The sequence below is a fragment of the Tamandua tetradactyla genome, assembly GCF_023851605.1.
Source record: "Tamandua tetradactyla isolate mTamTet1 chromosome 16 unlocalized genomic scaffold, mTamTet1.pri SUPER_16_unloc_1, whole genome shotgun sequence".
NCBI lineage: Eukaryota > Metazoa > Chordata > Mammalia > Pilosa > Myrmecophagidae > Tamandua > Tamandua tetradactyla.
In genome coordinates, this window is record NW_027518248.1 from 105803 (window position 1) to 122109 (window position 16307).

Consider the following 16307-nt stretch of genomic DNA (forward strand, 5'->3'; position numbering starts at 1 on the left):
TCTGTTATGAAGCATCATTCTTAATGGAATCTTTTTGATCGGCAAAAGTTTTAATTTTAATAAATTCTGATATATTAATTTTCTATCTTATGAAATGTGCTTTTCTGCCAATCTCAGAATAGTTGCCTAACTCAATGCCACACATAATCTCTGCAAAGTTTTATTATATAATTTTCCCAACTTTATATCTTATTTTAGTTACTGGTTTTATATATATATATATATTTTTGCATACTGAGCATTATGGGCCAGGATTATTTGTTTATATGTCCCTCCTTCCCTCCCTCCCATAGATTTCCCTTCTCCCCTCTCTTTCCCTCCCTTCCTTACTTTCTTCCTTCCCTCCTTTGTTCCTTCCTTTTCTCTGTCTGTCTTTCTCTTTTTTTTGTATATGATTGTATAGTTTTCCAGTGCCATTTCTTGAGAAAAGTATTCTTTCCACATATGTGTGTATTTCTGTTTCTGGGCCCTTACACTGTACCAATTACTTATATGTTTCCTTTCATCAGTGCCACAGTGTATTTATTGGATCTTATCATTTCAAGTAAGTCTTGAAATCAGGAGTGTAAAATATTGAACTTTGTTTTTCTCCTTCAAAATTCTTTTGGATATTCAAGGTTTTTTCCCTGCCTTATCAATTTTAATATCAGCTTTTAAGTTTCTACAAAAAACACCTTGTGATTTTTATAGGATTTCCATTAAATTAATAGATCAGTGTGGGGGAAATGGCATCATAAAAGTGTTTCATCTTCCAATCCATGAGCATGCATATCCTTCCAATTATTGAGGTCTTATATAATTTCTCTTCATAATGCTTTGTACAGTTGCCAACTATACATAGTTGTGCTAAGGGTACAAAGTTATCAACTTACAGATCTTGCCCTTTTCTCCCTTAGCATACTAAGTATTTTGTTTTTTTATAATACTATAAATGGAATTGTTTATTTAATTTAATTTTAATTGTAGTACTAGTATATGTAGATAAAATTGACTTTTATAACTCAATCTTGTATCCCTTGCAAACAAGATAGATGTGTTTCCTCTGACTCCAGTCTTCTCACCACAGTCTGTCTATACAAGGATACCACTTTTATCCTTCTACAACATACCTCTGACCATTTTACTCTCCTACTTAGGATCTTTGGATATCTCTTTAGCCCCAAAGTTCCTGTCTCCTGAGTACATCACACTAAGTTTTCATTATTTGTTTCCCAACTGTTATCTGTTTCAATCTCCCTATTCCATGTTGCATATTTTATTGTCATACTGGGCCACTCTTTCTTCTCAAAGAGGTTACCTAACATCAAATGCCAAAGCCATTGATGGTCTTCAATTTTCTTGGGTGAAACCTGTGATTTTCTGCACATGGCAGATACTGACTCATTCCTGCAGACCTAGCTCAATTATGGCTCTTCCTGGGAAACTTCAATCAACTCTCCTCCTTCTAATTAGAACTAAACACTTCACCCAGTATAACTTTCATGAACTTGCATACATGCATCAGTTTTAACATCAGCAAAATTTAATGCTTAGCATTCTTTGAAATTATATTGCTGTTTTATTGTTTCCTTCATTAAGTATGAGCTCCCTTGAATGTCATCTAGATCATCAGTGAGTTCCTGGTATCAAAAATAGTGCCAGGCACATGATAGATGCTAAATAAACAGTTCAATAGATATGCAAATGACACTGTTAGTGGAAGGGAAGAAGTGAACAGGGGGTAAGAGCACATCTTAGCTCAGTTCCTCCTATGTGGTGACCTTGGGCAAGTCACTGAAAATTTCTCTCTTCTCTGAACTCAACTGTGTAATGGAGAAAACTTACAACTCCTTGACAGGGTTGTCTAGAGAATTCCTTGAATTATTATAGGTAAAGAGCTTCAGAACACTAAATGGGATGGTGTTAGCACTCCATTCATGTGAGCTGTTAGTTGTCTGATGTGTTTTCTTTTTCACTCAGCAATGGATCTTGAAACTTTTAGTTTTGTGCATATAGCTATAACATATCTTCTCATTGCTATGAAATATATTTTAGTAAAATTATTAAAATAGGGAATATTTACATAACTGACTTTATACTGCATAACTTTTATAGAACACAAATCTGTAATTCTGAAGTAAATTTCTGTCAATCTTTACAAAAATGCCTTTTATATTTTAAAAGGCCTTCCATTTTCTATGAAATATATGCATTCACTTTTATCCTTATCTAATAATTTTAAGCACATATTCTTTTTTAAATATTTTTATTGAGAAATATCCATACATGTACAGTCCAACCATATCATAGAATCAGTGACTCACAATATCATCATGTAGTTCTGTATTCTTCACTGTGATCATTTTTAAATATTTGCATTACTCTAGAAAAAGAAATACAAAGAGAAAAATGAATTTATACCTTCCATAGCCCTTACCCCTCCCTCTCTTTGACCCACAGTATTCAGTGTCCCCAATTATTATCCTTTATCTCCCCATATTATTTATTTACTTTTTATCCTTATATATGTATATTTTATTCATCTTTCCACCCTGTATAAAAGGGGCATCAGACACATTGTAAAATCACACAGTCACATTGTAAAAGCTATTTAGTTATACATTCTTCTTCAAGAATCAAGGCTACTGGGACATAGTTCAACAGTTTCAGGTACTTCCCTGTAGCCACTACAATACACTGCAAACTAAAAAGGGATATCTCTATGATGCATAAGAATAATCTTCAGGATAAATTCCCAACTCTGTTTGAAATCTCTTAGCCACTAAGACTTTGTCTCATTTCTCTAGTCCCCATTTTGGTCAAGAAGGCTTTCTCATTCCCATGACACCAGGTCCTGGCTCAAAGCCGGGAGTCAGGTCCCACATTGCCAAGGAGATTTACACTCCTGGGGGTCATGTCCCAAGTAGTGGGGAGGGCAGTGATTTCACCTGCTAAGCTGACTTAGAGAGAGAGTCCACATATGAGTAACAAAAGAGGTTCTCGGTGGGTGACTCATAAGCTTAATTATCAGTAGGCTTAGCTTCTCTTTAGCAGGAATAAGCTTCAATTGATTGTCTCCATTTCTTGTGAGAATATCAGGAATTCCCCAGATGGGGTAGTGGAATATTTCCTCTTTCTCCCCAGCCCCCCAAGTACCTTTTTATTCTCTGTCCAAATTACTCTGGGATGCATACATCAGGGCATCACACTAACCTGTAGAAACCAACAAGATCTCAAGCCCTATTTGAGAGTCCATTAATTATGGTGTTCAAGTAAGCTGACCATACAAGTTATATTAGATAATGTAGGCACATATTCTTACATACTGTTTTCAGTTATCTGAATAATTTGCATCAAAACTGTTATTTTCTATTTTCTACCTGAATGTATAAATCCTCCAAAATGATATGCAATAATCTAATTTTTCATATATTACAAATAAATCCTTTATCATATGTTCCTACAGATTTCATATGTGTTCCTTTTTATGCATTCTACATAGGTGATAGAAGAAATAGATATTCATTTAGCAATACTAGCTTCACAATCATTGAGATTGAGCAATTCTTTCATCTCAATATAATAAAATACAACAAATTTCAAATATTTAAGTACATGTGCACTTAAGGATAAACCACTGAATGACACAATGTATTATCCTTTAATAAAGTTCTGGATTTGATTTAATATTCTGTTAGAACTCTGGTCTATTTTAACACTTGAGATTAACCTCAAGATAATCAAGTTCTTGTCCTCATTTCGTAAAATTTTTGTTTCAAGTAGCATTATACCATAATATCAATCGAAAGTCTTTTATATTTTTATATGCTTTCAAGTAGTTTCTAAAATCTGGATTATCACACTTTGAATGTCTGGTACATATAAATTAAACCCCACTGAAGTGATCCCACCAGTGTTTTAAAGTCACATAAAATAATTTTTTTCTCTATGTGGTTATGTTACCAATATGCCATATAGTTAGATTAATTCAGTTTAATTTGCTTTCAATTTTAGAGTTTGCTTTTTTACATTTAATTTTTACATTTAATTCATTTTTAAAATATGTGTAAAATGTACAGGGATCCCTTTTTACTTGTAAAGTAACATTTGATATGCATTTTTCTCCACCTTGTTTAATTTTCACAACCCCACTATATCATGACCATCACCAGATAAAAGAAACTTAGATCTTTTCCTTCATCTTAACAACTTTTTGAGTGAGGTAAAGGAAAACTTTTACCTGATTCTCCAACTCCTGCCATTCAACTACTGTCATTAGTGGTATTTCCTGCCTTTTGTTAGATAAATAAGCCATAACCTTGAACCTATTTGCTGTGTCATGTTTGCAGAATTCTGTTACAGGGTAGATTCCTAGAAATGGGATTCCTGGATTTCTGGTTAATGCCTAGGTATTTTGTACATCATTTTGATATCATTTTGCCTCCCCAACAGAAATGTACAAACTGCCTGTTTTCCCACAGTATCTCCAGCAGGATGAACGGGATTTTTACAATCTGATGAATGAGATTTATCTCTCTGTAGTTTTAGTATGCATTCCCATTTTTACCTGTGAGTGAAGTTGTTCATCTTTCCATATATTTATGTCCACCTGGTTTTCTTTGTTTGTGAACCTTTGTTTATTGCATAAAATATATGAGATTATGTTAAAATTGGGATCTATAGGATGTTGAGTCATCCAATTAAAAAAGTTCATCCTTTTTGTCTTTTTGGGGGAAGTCTTTTAAAGTTTTCTTTATATAAGATTTACAAGTTTATTTCTTTGCAAATTTACTTCTAGATATATTTATTGTGCTTAAAGGATATTAATTGTATTTTCAGCCACTTTGTTTTAAAGAGTTTATGGGAAAGAAGCTTCCCTATTGTTAAGGGTTCACTAGTGATTTACCACACAGAACAGGAAGCTCATCTGCTGAAACTGAGTGACTCCTGGAGACTGGAATCCTAGGATCACTTGGCATCCTCTGTTCTCTTTTGGTCCTTCACCTAAGATTAGAGACTAACAAACTTTCTCTTTTCTATTGTCCCAATTATTCACTCAATTTTCTCCAAGCCACAGGGAACCCATGACTAGAGTTCTAGGCTCACATCCTGAATTTTCCATGAACAACCAAGCAACCACTTTTTTCCCCTGATCTCCTATTCTAATACACCCTAGGAAGGAGAAACTCAATCTAGTAGTAAGGAAAAAGAATGCAAGAAAACAGAATGATTTGCAATAGTAATCACATAGTCCATTCCATCTCATAAGGCTAATACTGTTTCACGATCTTGTTATTTTTCTGTATGAGTATATTCCTGTATTCCTATGCATTTCCTCGAAACTTGGCTAAAAACAAAAAGTTCTGAAAACTATGAACCTGTATTCTATAAGGATGAATGTGCTGTAGGAAGTGGTGTTGTCAAAACACTCTTGGAAGAGGCTCTCAACCTGCTGGTTTTTTATTGGTTTGGGGCTGGTTGTAGCAATATCCAATCAAGCTTAAGCTCCAGACTAGCATTTCATTTAATCCAATCAGATTTAGACTTTCCAGAAACCTTATTTGCATATGCGTCTATAAATGCGCCTCCACGGAGCAGAAGCGCCATTTTCTTCTTACTAGCGGAAGACGCTTCTCCGTCTGCGTTCATCTGTTTCCAGAAGGGTGTACGGAAACCAGCTCTGTGTTTTGGAAGGAGACTTTCAAAAGCACAGTACCAGGAACAAGCAGGAGCTCTCCTGTTGGATTTTAGGTGGTTTAGGAGCTTGTTCGAATCATGCCGGATATTCGGGTCTTATGTGTTGTCGAAGTCTGAGTGTCTCCCTTCGGGTGCGTGTCCAGAGAGCCAAACTTTCCCAAATGGATGGCTTGAAAGTAATGCGTTTTTGTCTGAGATCTTTTCCTTGCTACGTCTGGGACAACTTGCTTGTAAGTACTCAATCATTTTACAGGTTGTACACCTCACTACTAATGCACGTCAGTAATCTCACATATCAATAATTAATAATCTCCCCCCACTTCTTTTTAGTTTAAGATTTCATTGTATGTAAGTTTTCCACTAAGACCAATCTAAAATACAAAGTAAACAGAATTTGCATAATTCATAGTGGTGAACATTATTCCTGATGTGAGTCTCCTTTTAATTTTGGGGGGGTTATAAATGGCATTTTCATCAGTTTCTAAAACTCACCATCATTGTGATTCATTAGTGCCCTTTCTTTGGCATGTATTAAGAATTTTCCTTGCTCTTGCTTTTCTTTTAGAAAAAAATTCGCCTGTCCGTGTCTTTTAATGAGAAAATACTTGGAACATTCTAGACTAATTGAAGTAACTTCAGAAAATAATGTGGGCGAAAAAAGTCAGCATTTCAATTTTGAGTTTTTCTCGAGTTGGAAGATTTCCTCCATTCAGTGGTAATTTCCCATTTTACTCTTCAATATCCTATCTGTCTCCTAGACATTTTCATCTGAATTGTGTATAGAGTGGAATCTTTTTGAGATGTGTAGACTAATGCTGTATTTGGCTGTCTCTGTTGTTTGTTTTTCATTTTCATGTGTCTCAGACATACAGTGAAATCATCTGAAAATGTGACTTTGCCTCTGTTTCCATAGTTATTTTCTTGTGTCAGTGCTTTGAGTATTTTTCCAGAACTATCATGAATATTCTTGGCCTCTGTGACTTTCTTTTGCACTCCTAATGGCAGTGAGACTGGAGCATATTAGTTGATGCTGACAAAGCTTATCTGTTATCTATCTTACTAATCATGTTAGATTTGCTTTACTTCCAAAATGGGTTTTGAGTTTATAACATAAAAATGTGAGAAATTACATTCTATTGCATATGTTAAGATGATCATGAGTATGTCTCCTTCAATTCATTGTGTATTGAATCTTCTCTGAGTTCTTGGAAATAACCACACTCAATTCATGGCTCAAGCCAAAAGACACTTAAAAAGGCATGTCAATTTTCAAATTAAGTTCTGTGGTCAACTGAACTTTCCCTGTCTGCATGAACCTCCTGGAAATTGCTTAGTAAACCCATGAGTAGTTTGGACCATATAGAGAATGCGGCCTTTTCATTTCCAGCACCGTAAGCTGTAACTTTAGTTGGCATACAGCTCACCCTTGATTTGTTACAGGTTTAATGTCAATCATATTGATGTATTTTCAGATCGGTAATTTGATTTAATTTTCTTTAGGGACTAACAACAAGTATCCCATTTAATTCCAGGCTTCTCTCAATCGGCTTCTGTAGGGGCATTACTTCCACAGTAGCAACATGTCTCTTCCAGTTTCTGAGGATTGTTGGAGGACCCATGAAAGCAGAATGGGAAAGGAACAAAACTAAGTGTGATCTGAACAAACATTCCTATGAATGTCTCCAGCAGCCCATGTGCATGTGTCCATAGAAACATCCCTGCCAGCATGGAATTCGTCCACATTCTGCACATCAGCTGGACCCCAGAAAGAAAAATGGAGAACATCTTTCTGTGTTGTAGGTAAGACATTTAGATTTTGCTATTGGATTTGGGTGCTGTGATTGCTGACGAATGAGTAGGCAACAGTGTAGCTGTGAGATTGGAAATAGACTACTTTAAAATCCCCTGTAAGTATTGACAAGGGCACCAGCAAACCTTAAAGTAAAATTTCTTCTGGGAGCTGAATTTGAGAAGGGATATTCTTACCTCTCTGATGATATGTTTTCCTAATAAGCTGTGAGTTATTACCATTGCTTATTCCTTGACGTGTGTCAGTACTTCATTCCTTTTGATTGCTGAATAGTATTGCATTGTATGCATATGTAACATCTCAAAATTTCTTTCATCTGTTGATGGGTATTTAAGTTTCTCCCACTTTTTTGGCTACTATAATTAGTGCTGCTATGACCATTCCTGTACAGGTCTTTTTATGGGCATAGGTTTTCAGGTTTTATGTTTAAATAGTTGGGATTGCTGGGTCCTATTTATAGTTCTATATGTAACAGTTTGAGAAACATGTTGAGAAATTATTTTTCCCAGTGAGTGCACCAGTTTATATCTCCAGTAGCAATGTATGAGGGTCTGTTGCTTGCTTAAAGCCATCTTATTGGGTGTGAATTAGCATTTCACTTTTTTATTTGAATTTCATTAAAGAATGATGATATTGAGCATAGTTTCCTAGGCTTATTGGCAATGTGTAGATTGCTTTACATAAATATCTTTTACAGATCTTTGCTTATTTTTTATGTTGGGGTATTTGTTCAACTGTAAGAGTTCTTTACATATTCTGCGGACAATTCTATTATATATAATTTGCAAATATTTTCTTTCAGTCAGTGACTTATTTCTTCATTTTCTTGATGGTGTCTTTTCAAGAATAAAAAGTTTTAATTTTGGTGAAACTCAATTTACCAATTTTTCTTTTACTGATTGTGCTTTGGTCTTGTGTATAAGGAATCATTACATAGCTTGAGGTCACAATATAATAGTGCTAGCTTTTACATTTAGGTGCATAATCCAATTGAAATCAATTTTATATGATGTGGTATAGGGGTTTAGTTTCCTCCTTTTGCATATGGACATCAAATTTTTCCAGCACCATGTGGAGAAAAAACTATTCTTTCCCTATGCCTCTTCTTGGTGTCTTTGTCACAATTACTTCATCACAAATGAAAATTTTATTTCTGGACACTCATGCCTATTCCATGTCTATCTATTCTTGTCTATTCATGACATAGATCTTTTTTTATGTCAGTGCTACAATGTCCTTGTTACTGTAGTTTCATATTCAGTTAGATTCAGGCACTGTGAGTCTGCCAGTTTGTTTTATCTTTTTTTTTTGTTTTGGTTACAGGTTTTATTTATATTCCTATATGAATTTAAGGGTCAGCTTGTCAATTTCTGTAAGAAAAGACTGTTACAACTTTGAGGACAGTTCTGTGATCAAATCTCTAAATCAGTTTATGGAGTATTCTGTTCTTAACACTATTTGCTATTGTGATCCTTGAATACTGTTTCCGTATCAATTTAATTATATCCTTGACAGCATTCAGCCCTGTTTTGTAGTTGTCAGTTTACAACTCCTGTACTTCTTTCTTCTTTTTTACTGTATAGTGTAACAAATATACAAAGCAAAGAAATAAAAAAGCAATAGTGTTCAAAGTACTCTTCAACAATTAGTTACAGTACAGAACCCAGAGTTTGACATGTGGTACCATAAAATCCTCTCAGATTTTTCTTTCTAGCTGCTCCAGAATATAGGTGGCTAGAAGGCTTAAATATTCTTTTATCATCATAGTCATCTTTCTTTTATTTCTTTTTTGGTGAAAAATAACATACATGCAAAAAACCTAGTAAATTTCAAAGCACAGCACCATGATTAATTGTAGAACATATTTCAGAGTTTGACATGGGTTACAGTTCCACCATTTTAGGTTTTTACTTCTAGCTGCTCTAAGATACTGGAGACTAAAAGAGATGTTAATTTAATGATTCAGCATTCATATTCATTTGTTAAATCCTATCTTCTCTGTGTAACTCCACTATCAACTTTGATCTTTTGATTCCTCTATTTAGGGGTGTGTAGGCTTCACCCCTTCTTAATTTATCATGTTGGAAGGGTCTATCACAAATATGGGTAGGGAGATGGAACTATCTGATGTTTTGGAGAAGATGGGCTCTCTAGGTTTCAGGATTTATTTGGTCCTGGGTGCCACCTGGATGTTGCAGGTTTCTGGAAAGTTACTCTAGTGCATAGAACCCTTGTGAAATCTTATATATTGCTGTAGGTGTTTTTCAGGTTGGCTGGAATGGTCCTGGTTGGGGTTTGGCAGGTTAAGACAGATAGCAAGTTCTACCTGAAGCTTGTGTAAGAGCAACCTTGAGAGTAGCCTCTGGACTCTATTTGGACTCTCTCTGCCACTGATATTTTATCAGTTACACCTGATCCTGGCACAGTGGGCTCAACAATTCCATCCTGACCAAATGGGAAAATAGAAGTGTATCTTGTACTTCTTTCATTAATTTATTTCCTTTGAGGATACTGTGAATGGAGGTGTTTCATTGATTTCATTTTCAGATTGTTCATTCGTAGCATATAAATAAAAAATTGATTTTTGAATGTTGATGTTGTATCATGTGACCTTTCTAAAGCCATTTATTACTTCAGATGTATATTTGTGAATTACTTCATTATATATGATTACATCATTTGCAATAAAAGATAGTTTAACCATTCTCTTCCTATTCTGGAGGCCTTTTATTACTTTTTCTCTCATGATTTCTCTGCCTAAAAGTTCCACAACAATGTTGATTTTAAGTGGTAGCAGTAACCATTCTTTTCTTATTTCTAGTATTAAAGGAAAAACTTACAGTGTTTCACCATTAATTATGATGTCTATTGCAGTTTTTTTCATAGATGATGTTTATCAGGTTTTGAGAGTTTGATTCAATTCCTAGTTTCTTGAGTTCTGCTTTTGTTCTAAGTCCTGCATGGGTATTGAATTTTGTCAGATACTTTTCCTGTGTCTCATTAGATGGCTGTTTTTTATCCTTTATGTTATTAACATGGCATATTACACTAATGAATTTTTGGATGCTAATTGCCCCTGTATTCTTGGAATCAATTCTCCTTGCTCATGATATAAAATCTTTTTATATGGTGGCATATTTGGTTCACTTGTATTTATTTGAAGATGTGTGTCTTTATTTCCTAAGGATATTGGATGGTAGTTTCCTCTCTTGTGATATGTTTGTTTGGTTTAGGGATCATAAAAGAATTTGAGAGTGTTCATGCTTTTTCTATTTTTTGTAATTGTTTGATAAGAATTTGCATTTTTTGTCATGAAATATTGCTGAAATTTGCAAATTAAGCCATCTGTTATGGGTTTTTCATTATGGCAAGAATTTAAAATGAATTTGTAATAAATTTAATCTCCTCTTCTATATCTAGTCATATATTTTGCTTCTTCATATATAGGTATTTTTTGTATATTCTTTTTCATTTCCTTGAGTCTATTTTAAGAATTTGTGACTATGTAGGAAGTTTTCCCTAATTATAGTGTTTCATACTGCTGATCTTCAGGGCAGTGAAGTGTAAGACAAAGGAAGAATGCAGAAGCATGAGGCTTTGGGGAAATCCATGTATGTCACTAAGTCTCAGAGTCTTCTCTTTTAGGAGGAAAAAAATTACTATCTCAACTGTATTTAGAACCCAGAGTTGTTGTGTGTAAAACATGAGATGTTGAATCTGTATTTTATCAGACAATTAATGTATCTTACTGTTTTTGATCAATATTTAGATAGGACAGAAAATAAATTTTTAATAACAAATGTAAACTAAAATAGCAAATGCAGAACTGTATTAACAGATGAAAATTTGATGAATCTCAGTGTTTAAAACTTACATAATACATTCAATCTATTACTCACAATTACAAGCCATTTGGAAAGATAGCCTTAATACAAAATATTTCAAAATGGATAATGCAGAGAGTCAAGGATAAGACAGAGAATATGACACATTTAAAATTATTTTTGGTGACATTAAAAATAGTGCATATATCAACTATTTTGATACACAACATATAAAAGAAGATGAAGAGTGTTGAATATCATTAGGATGCTTGATTAGTTGGGCAGATAGACAAATTGACTGTATTTTTAACCTGTAAAGAGAGAATACATGTTTTCAACAAATAACAAAGAAATTTTTTTAAAAAGTTTTTAGGTTTCAAAAACTGTCAGGGACATCATGAAATCTGATATCCTACAAATCATATTTTCTAGGCACTAAGATCTGACAGTAGAACCTAACAATTAAAGTGAAACCAACTGGTGATATGTGATCACTTACAAGTTTTCATTATGAACTTATTAAATATCTCCTGGGTTAAATGAAAAAACCCAAGCTATAAGATTACTTTTAAGGAGCCAGGGTGTTGCTAAAAGAAGCAAGATGAATGAAAGACTTATAGGTAACCAAAACTACCAATACTTGCTTGATGTTTGTAGGATATCATGAAATCTGATATACAGATTTCAGAAATATACAGAAATACAGAAAGTCTGGCCATTTTCATTGAATGGAAAAGTATCAGTTCAGAAACTTGTGCATAAAAAATCCAAAAGGAACAAAGATTGAGAAGACTAAATTATTGAAACTTGCTGTATCATAGATAAATTTAAAAACCCTAATGCTAAGTGAAAAAAAGCCATTTGTTAAATGTATCATGTTGTATAATTCTATTGATATAATTTATTAAAAAGAAAAACCATGGAGGTAGGAAGCAGATGTCATTGCCTGGGACCAGGGATGGCAGCAGGGATTCAGTTGAAAATGAACATGAGGGAATTCTGGGAATTTTGGAAGTTTTCTACATCTGAGTTGTTTCAATGAATGCACAACTGTATAAATTAACTAAAACAATAACCCCAAAATTGGTGAATTTTGTATTATGTAAATTGTACCTCAAGAAAGCTTTTAAAATGCCAACAGTCTTAAAACTTGAGATGCTTTGTATTGGTTCTTGTGCTCGTTTGAAGCTGTTATGTGTCCCAGAAAAGCCATGTCCTTCTTCTTGATCCAGTCTTTTAGGGGCAGACATGTTTCTTGTAATGCTGATTCAATGCAGTGCAGTGGAATCAACATTTGGATTGTGTCCTTTGAGATGTGACACACCCAGTTGTGGGTGAGATCTTTTGATTGGATTGTTTCTATGGCCATGTGATGCACACTACTGTGGATGTGGGTTTTAGATTAGGTAGAGATGTGATGCCACCCATTTAAGGTGTGTCTTGATTAGTTTACTGACTCTTTAAAAAAGGAAGCATTTTGAAACTCCTCAGAAACTACAGAGCCAACATAAGGCCCAGATGCTTGGAGATGCAGAAAGTAAATGACCCCAGGAAAAAGACCCCATCAGATGCCAGCTACATGACTTCCCAGCTGACAGACATTTTCTGGACCCATTGGCCTTTCTCGAATTAAGGTACATTTACCTGGATGCCTTAGTTTGGCCTTTATGAATGGCCTTAGAACTGTAAACTTGTAACATAATAAATGCCCTTTTTAAAAACCATTCCATTTCTGGTATACTGCATTCTGGCAGCTTTAGCAAACCGAAACAGTACTCTATGCAAAAATTATACCTGCATTTTTAAAAAGGGTAGTAAGAAGGTAATGCCTTCTCTTTTAGCCTTGACAAGTTCACTAAGGATGTGATGTGAACGTAGGTCTTGTACAGCCATTTTGCGACCTTGAAGAGATGAACCTAAGGACAAAGTGATGTGCTGAGGACGGCAGAGCAGGAAGGTGAAGTTTTTCATTGAGGCATCCACATCACCAACCCCAGTGCTGTCCTTTCCCTGGAATACTTGGGATGTAGTATAACAAAACCCTGTTATTGACTAAACCTCATGTATCCAAAGTTTTTTTTGCTTTACAGTATGTTCCTATCTCATTCCATTAAATGTTTTGGAGTATTTTACTGCATGAATATACTAGTTTACTCAGCCATTCCTGTATGGATGAGCTTCCTGCTATTTACTGTTACAAATAATGTTGCAGTGAACTTTCCTATATTTGACCTTTTTTATTGGATAAGCTGTTTTTATTTTATGTTTTTTTCTGTGTTACTTCTATATGCCCTTTGCCATTTTTTCTCTTTAAATTTTTCTTTCTTTTTTTGGTAGATAGTTTTATTTCACTTGTCAGGATATTAATCCCTTGTCTATTGTATGCCTTTCCACTAATATGATTTTGCATCTGTCTCCTGTTTTTGATGCATTTTCTTTTAATGAATTCCAAAACATTGATGAGAACATAGGTTTTTTGTTATTTTTTTCCATGTGACTTAAGAGGCAGTGCAACACAAGAGGTAAAAACATGGAGTTTGGCACCAGATCACTTGGGGTCACATCCAGCTCCTTCATATACATGGTCTCTGATTTTGGACAATTTGACTTAATCTCTTTGTTCCTCATTTATAAAATGAGGATTGTGCTAGTACATGCCTTCATAGGGTAAATATTATTATCACCATTGAAAGTATTCATATTTTGCTTTTCCGAGGATCATAATCATATGTCACTATTTTTATTGCTTTGTTTATATTTAGGACTTCATGTTTCCTGGAATGAATTTTTGAGTTGCATGAAGTATTCATTTCCTTTGTATTTCTCCCCATTTATAACCAGTTATTCCCCAGTCTTGCACAGAATGCTTTCTCCTTTCTCTGTTGGAGTGCATTGTTGATAACTGGATAAATGTAAAAAAAAGTACTCATTGTAATCATTTAACTGGAAAATGCTTAGAATAGTCTTCTGTAACTAAAAAACCATTTGGTATAATCACTTCACTCAAGCAGCCTTGAATTATTTTAAGCATAAAAAGTCCTTGCTGAAATAGGTTGTTGGTGGTCTAATGTCAACAAAAAGAAAACTTACTCTCTGTTTCTGGAAACCCCCCCCCCCCTTGCTCTGCTTGCAGGAATGAATTATATGAGCTAATAGCAGCGCCTTCTTCCTCTTGGAAGACAAGATCAGATACCTGAATGGTCAAGAAAGATCAAAGGACCCACCAGGTAAGAGGATATGCTGACCAAACAAAACAGAGCAAGTGGCCGTTACTTGATTTTATGACTCCTGTGACTTTTATTTAGTTCTTAAATTTTTTTTCTGCTTTCTTCTCAGTTTTGCCATTTCTTTGCTAGGAGGTGTAAAAACCCAAAACCCCTTCCCACTGTGAACTGGTTTTGGAAAGTTTTCCCTCTAATTCCTTTATAATGCATCTTCAGTAAACTGACCTCTCACCAAGATACAGAGACTTGTTTCTCACGTTGATGTGGGATTCGGTGGGCCTGACTATTGAAGGCCCTGTTTTCCAATGATAACAATGTTTCCTTGTAACTGGTTAGCATGACCCTGTTAGACAGTTTTTGGAATATTTCATTATTAATCTACTGCACCAGCATCAAAATCTTTGAATTATTGTGCTCATTGTTTTTCCATTTTTAAAATTTGGCCTAGATATTTGCTACAGTATTTCTTTTTATTAATTTCATCATTATTGCATCAAAGTCTGTGAAACCTTTCTTAGAGGCTTTTTCTTTGATACCTGTATTCTATTTGAAAAGTTGTAAGTTTAAAAAAATGCAGAAATTAGAGTACCTCTTAATATCCCATACATACAATTTTCCCTATTATTAACCTTTGCATTAGTGTCATACTTTTGTTAAAATTGATGAAGCAATGTTACTATAATTATTGTATTAACTAAAGTCCCTACTCTTCATTAGAGTTCACCATTTCAGTTGTACAAACCTATGGTTGTTTTACAATTTTTATTCTAATAAATATGTATACAACCTAAAATTTCCCCTTTTAACCACATTCACAACAAATCCATGGCATTAATTACATTCACAAATCCTGTGGTACCATCACCATTTCCAAAAGTTTTCCTTTGCCCCAAACAGAAACAATACCAATTAAGCACTAATTCCCTATTCCCTGTCCCCACCTAGGCCCGTAGTAACATGAATTCTAATTTCTGCATCAATGAATTTGCTCATTCTAATTGCTTCCTTTTAATGAGATAATACAACATTTGTCTTTTTGTATCTGGCTCATTTCACTCAACATGATTTCTTCAAGGTTTATTTATGTTGTTGCATGTATCAGAATTTCATTCCTTTTAAAGATGGAATAGTATTCCATTGTGTGTGTGTATATATATATCACTTTGTTTATCCATTCATCTGTGGATGGCTTGTGTTGTTGCCATCTTTTGGCAACTGAATAATGCTGCTATGAACATCAGTGTGCAAATATCTGTTCAAATCTTGCATTCAGTTGTTTTGGGTTTATACTTAGAAGTATGATTATTGGGTCATGTGGTAATTCTACACTTACCTCTCTGAGGAAGTGCCAAACTGTTTTCCACAGTGGCTACACCATGTTACAATATTACCAAACAATGGAACGGGTTCCTATTTCTTCACATCCTTTTGGCACTTATTTTCCTTTTTTTTAAGATAATAGTCATTCCAGTGGGTGTGAAATGTCTTCTCATTGTGGCTGATTTGCATTTCTCTAATGATTAATGATATCAGGCATCTTTTCAGATAATTTTTTGGCTATTTGTATATATTCTTTGGAGAAATGTCTATTCCAACTCTCTTGCCCATTTTCTAAATAGGGTTGTTAACTTTTGGTTGTTGAACCTAGGAATATTTTGTATATTCTGGATATAATGTGCTTAGTGGATGTGTGTTTTCCATATCCCTCTTCTGTTTGTTTTCTTCTTTTGTGGAGAAATCTTTTTAATACACATAAACACTAATTTTGTTGAG

General features: G+C 34.3%; 1 protein-coding gene across 13 annotated transcripts in view; it reads left to right on the forward strand.

The window, feature by feature from the left end:
- Positions 1-4066: 4066 nt before the first annotated feature.
- LOC143672820 (GREB1-like protein) overlaps positions 4067-16307 on the forward strand; it is a 40552-nt gene continuing 28311 nt past the window's right edge. Inside the window, exons 1-6 of one of the 13 annotated variants that reach the window (XM_077147300.1) lie at positions 4081-5906; positions 6242-6391; positions 7209-7476; positions 12802-12944; positions 13152-13267; positions 14444-14537. In XM_077147300.1, the coding sequence (XP_077003415.1) occupies positions 14508-14537 (30 nt within the window). In that variant the 5' untranslated portion in view covers positions 4081-5906; positions 6242-6391; positions 7209-7476; ... (1 more) ...; positions 13152-13267; positions 14444-14507. Of the gene's footprint in view, positions 5907-6241; positions 6392-7208; positions 7477-12801; positions 12945-13151; positions 13268-14443; positions 14538-16307 lie in introns of all 13 variants that reach the window. The other 12 variants (XR_013170056.1, XM_077147302.1, XM_077147298.1 and 9 more) reach the window with 12 other exon arrangements.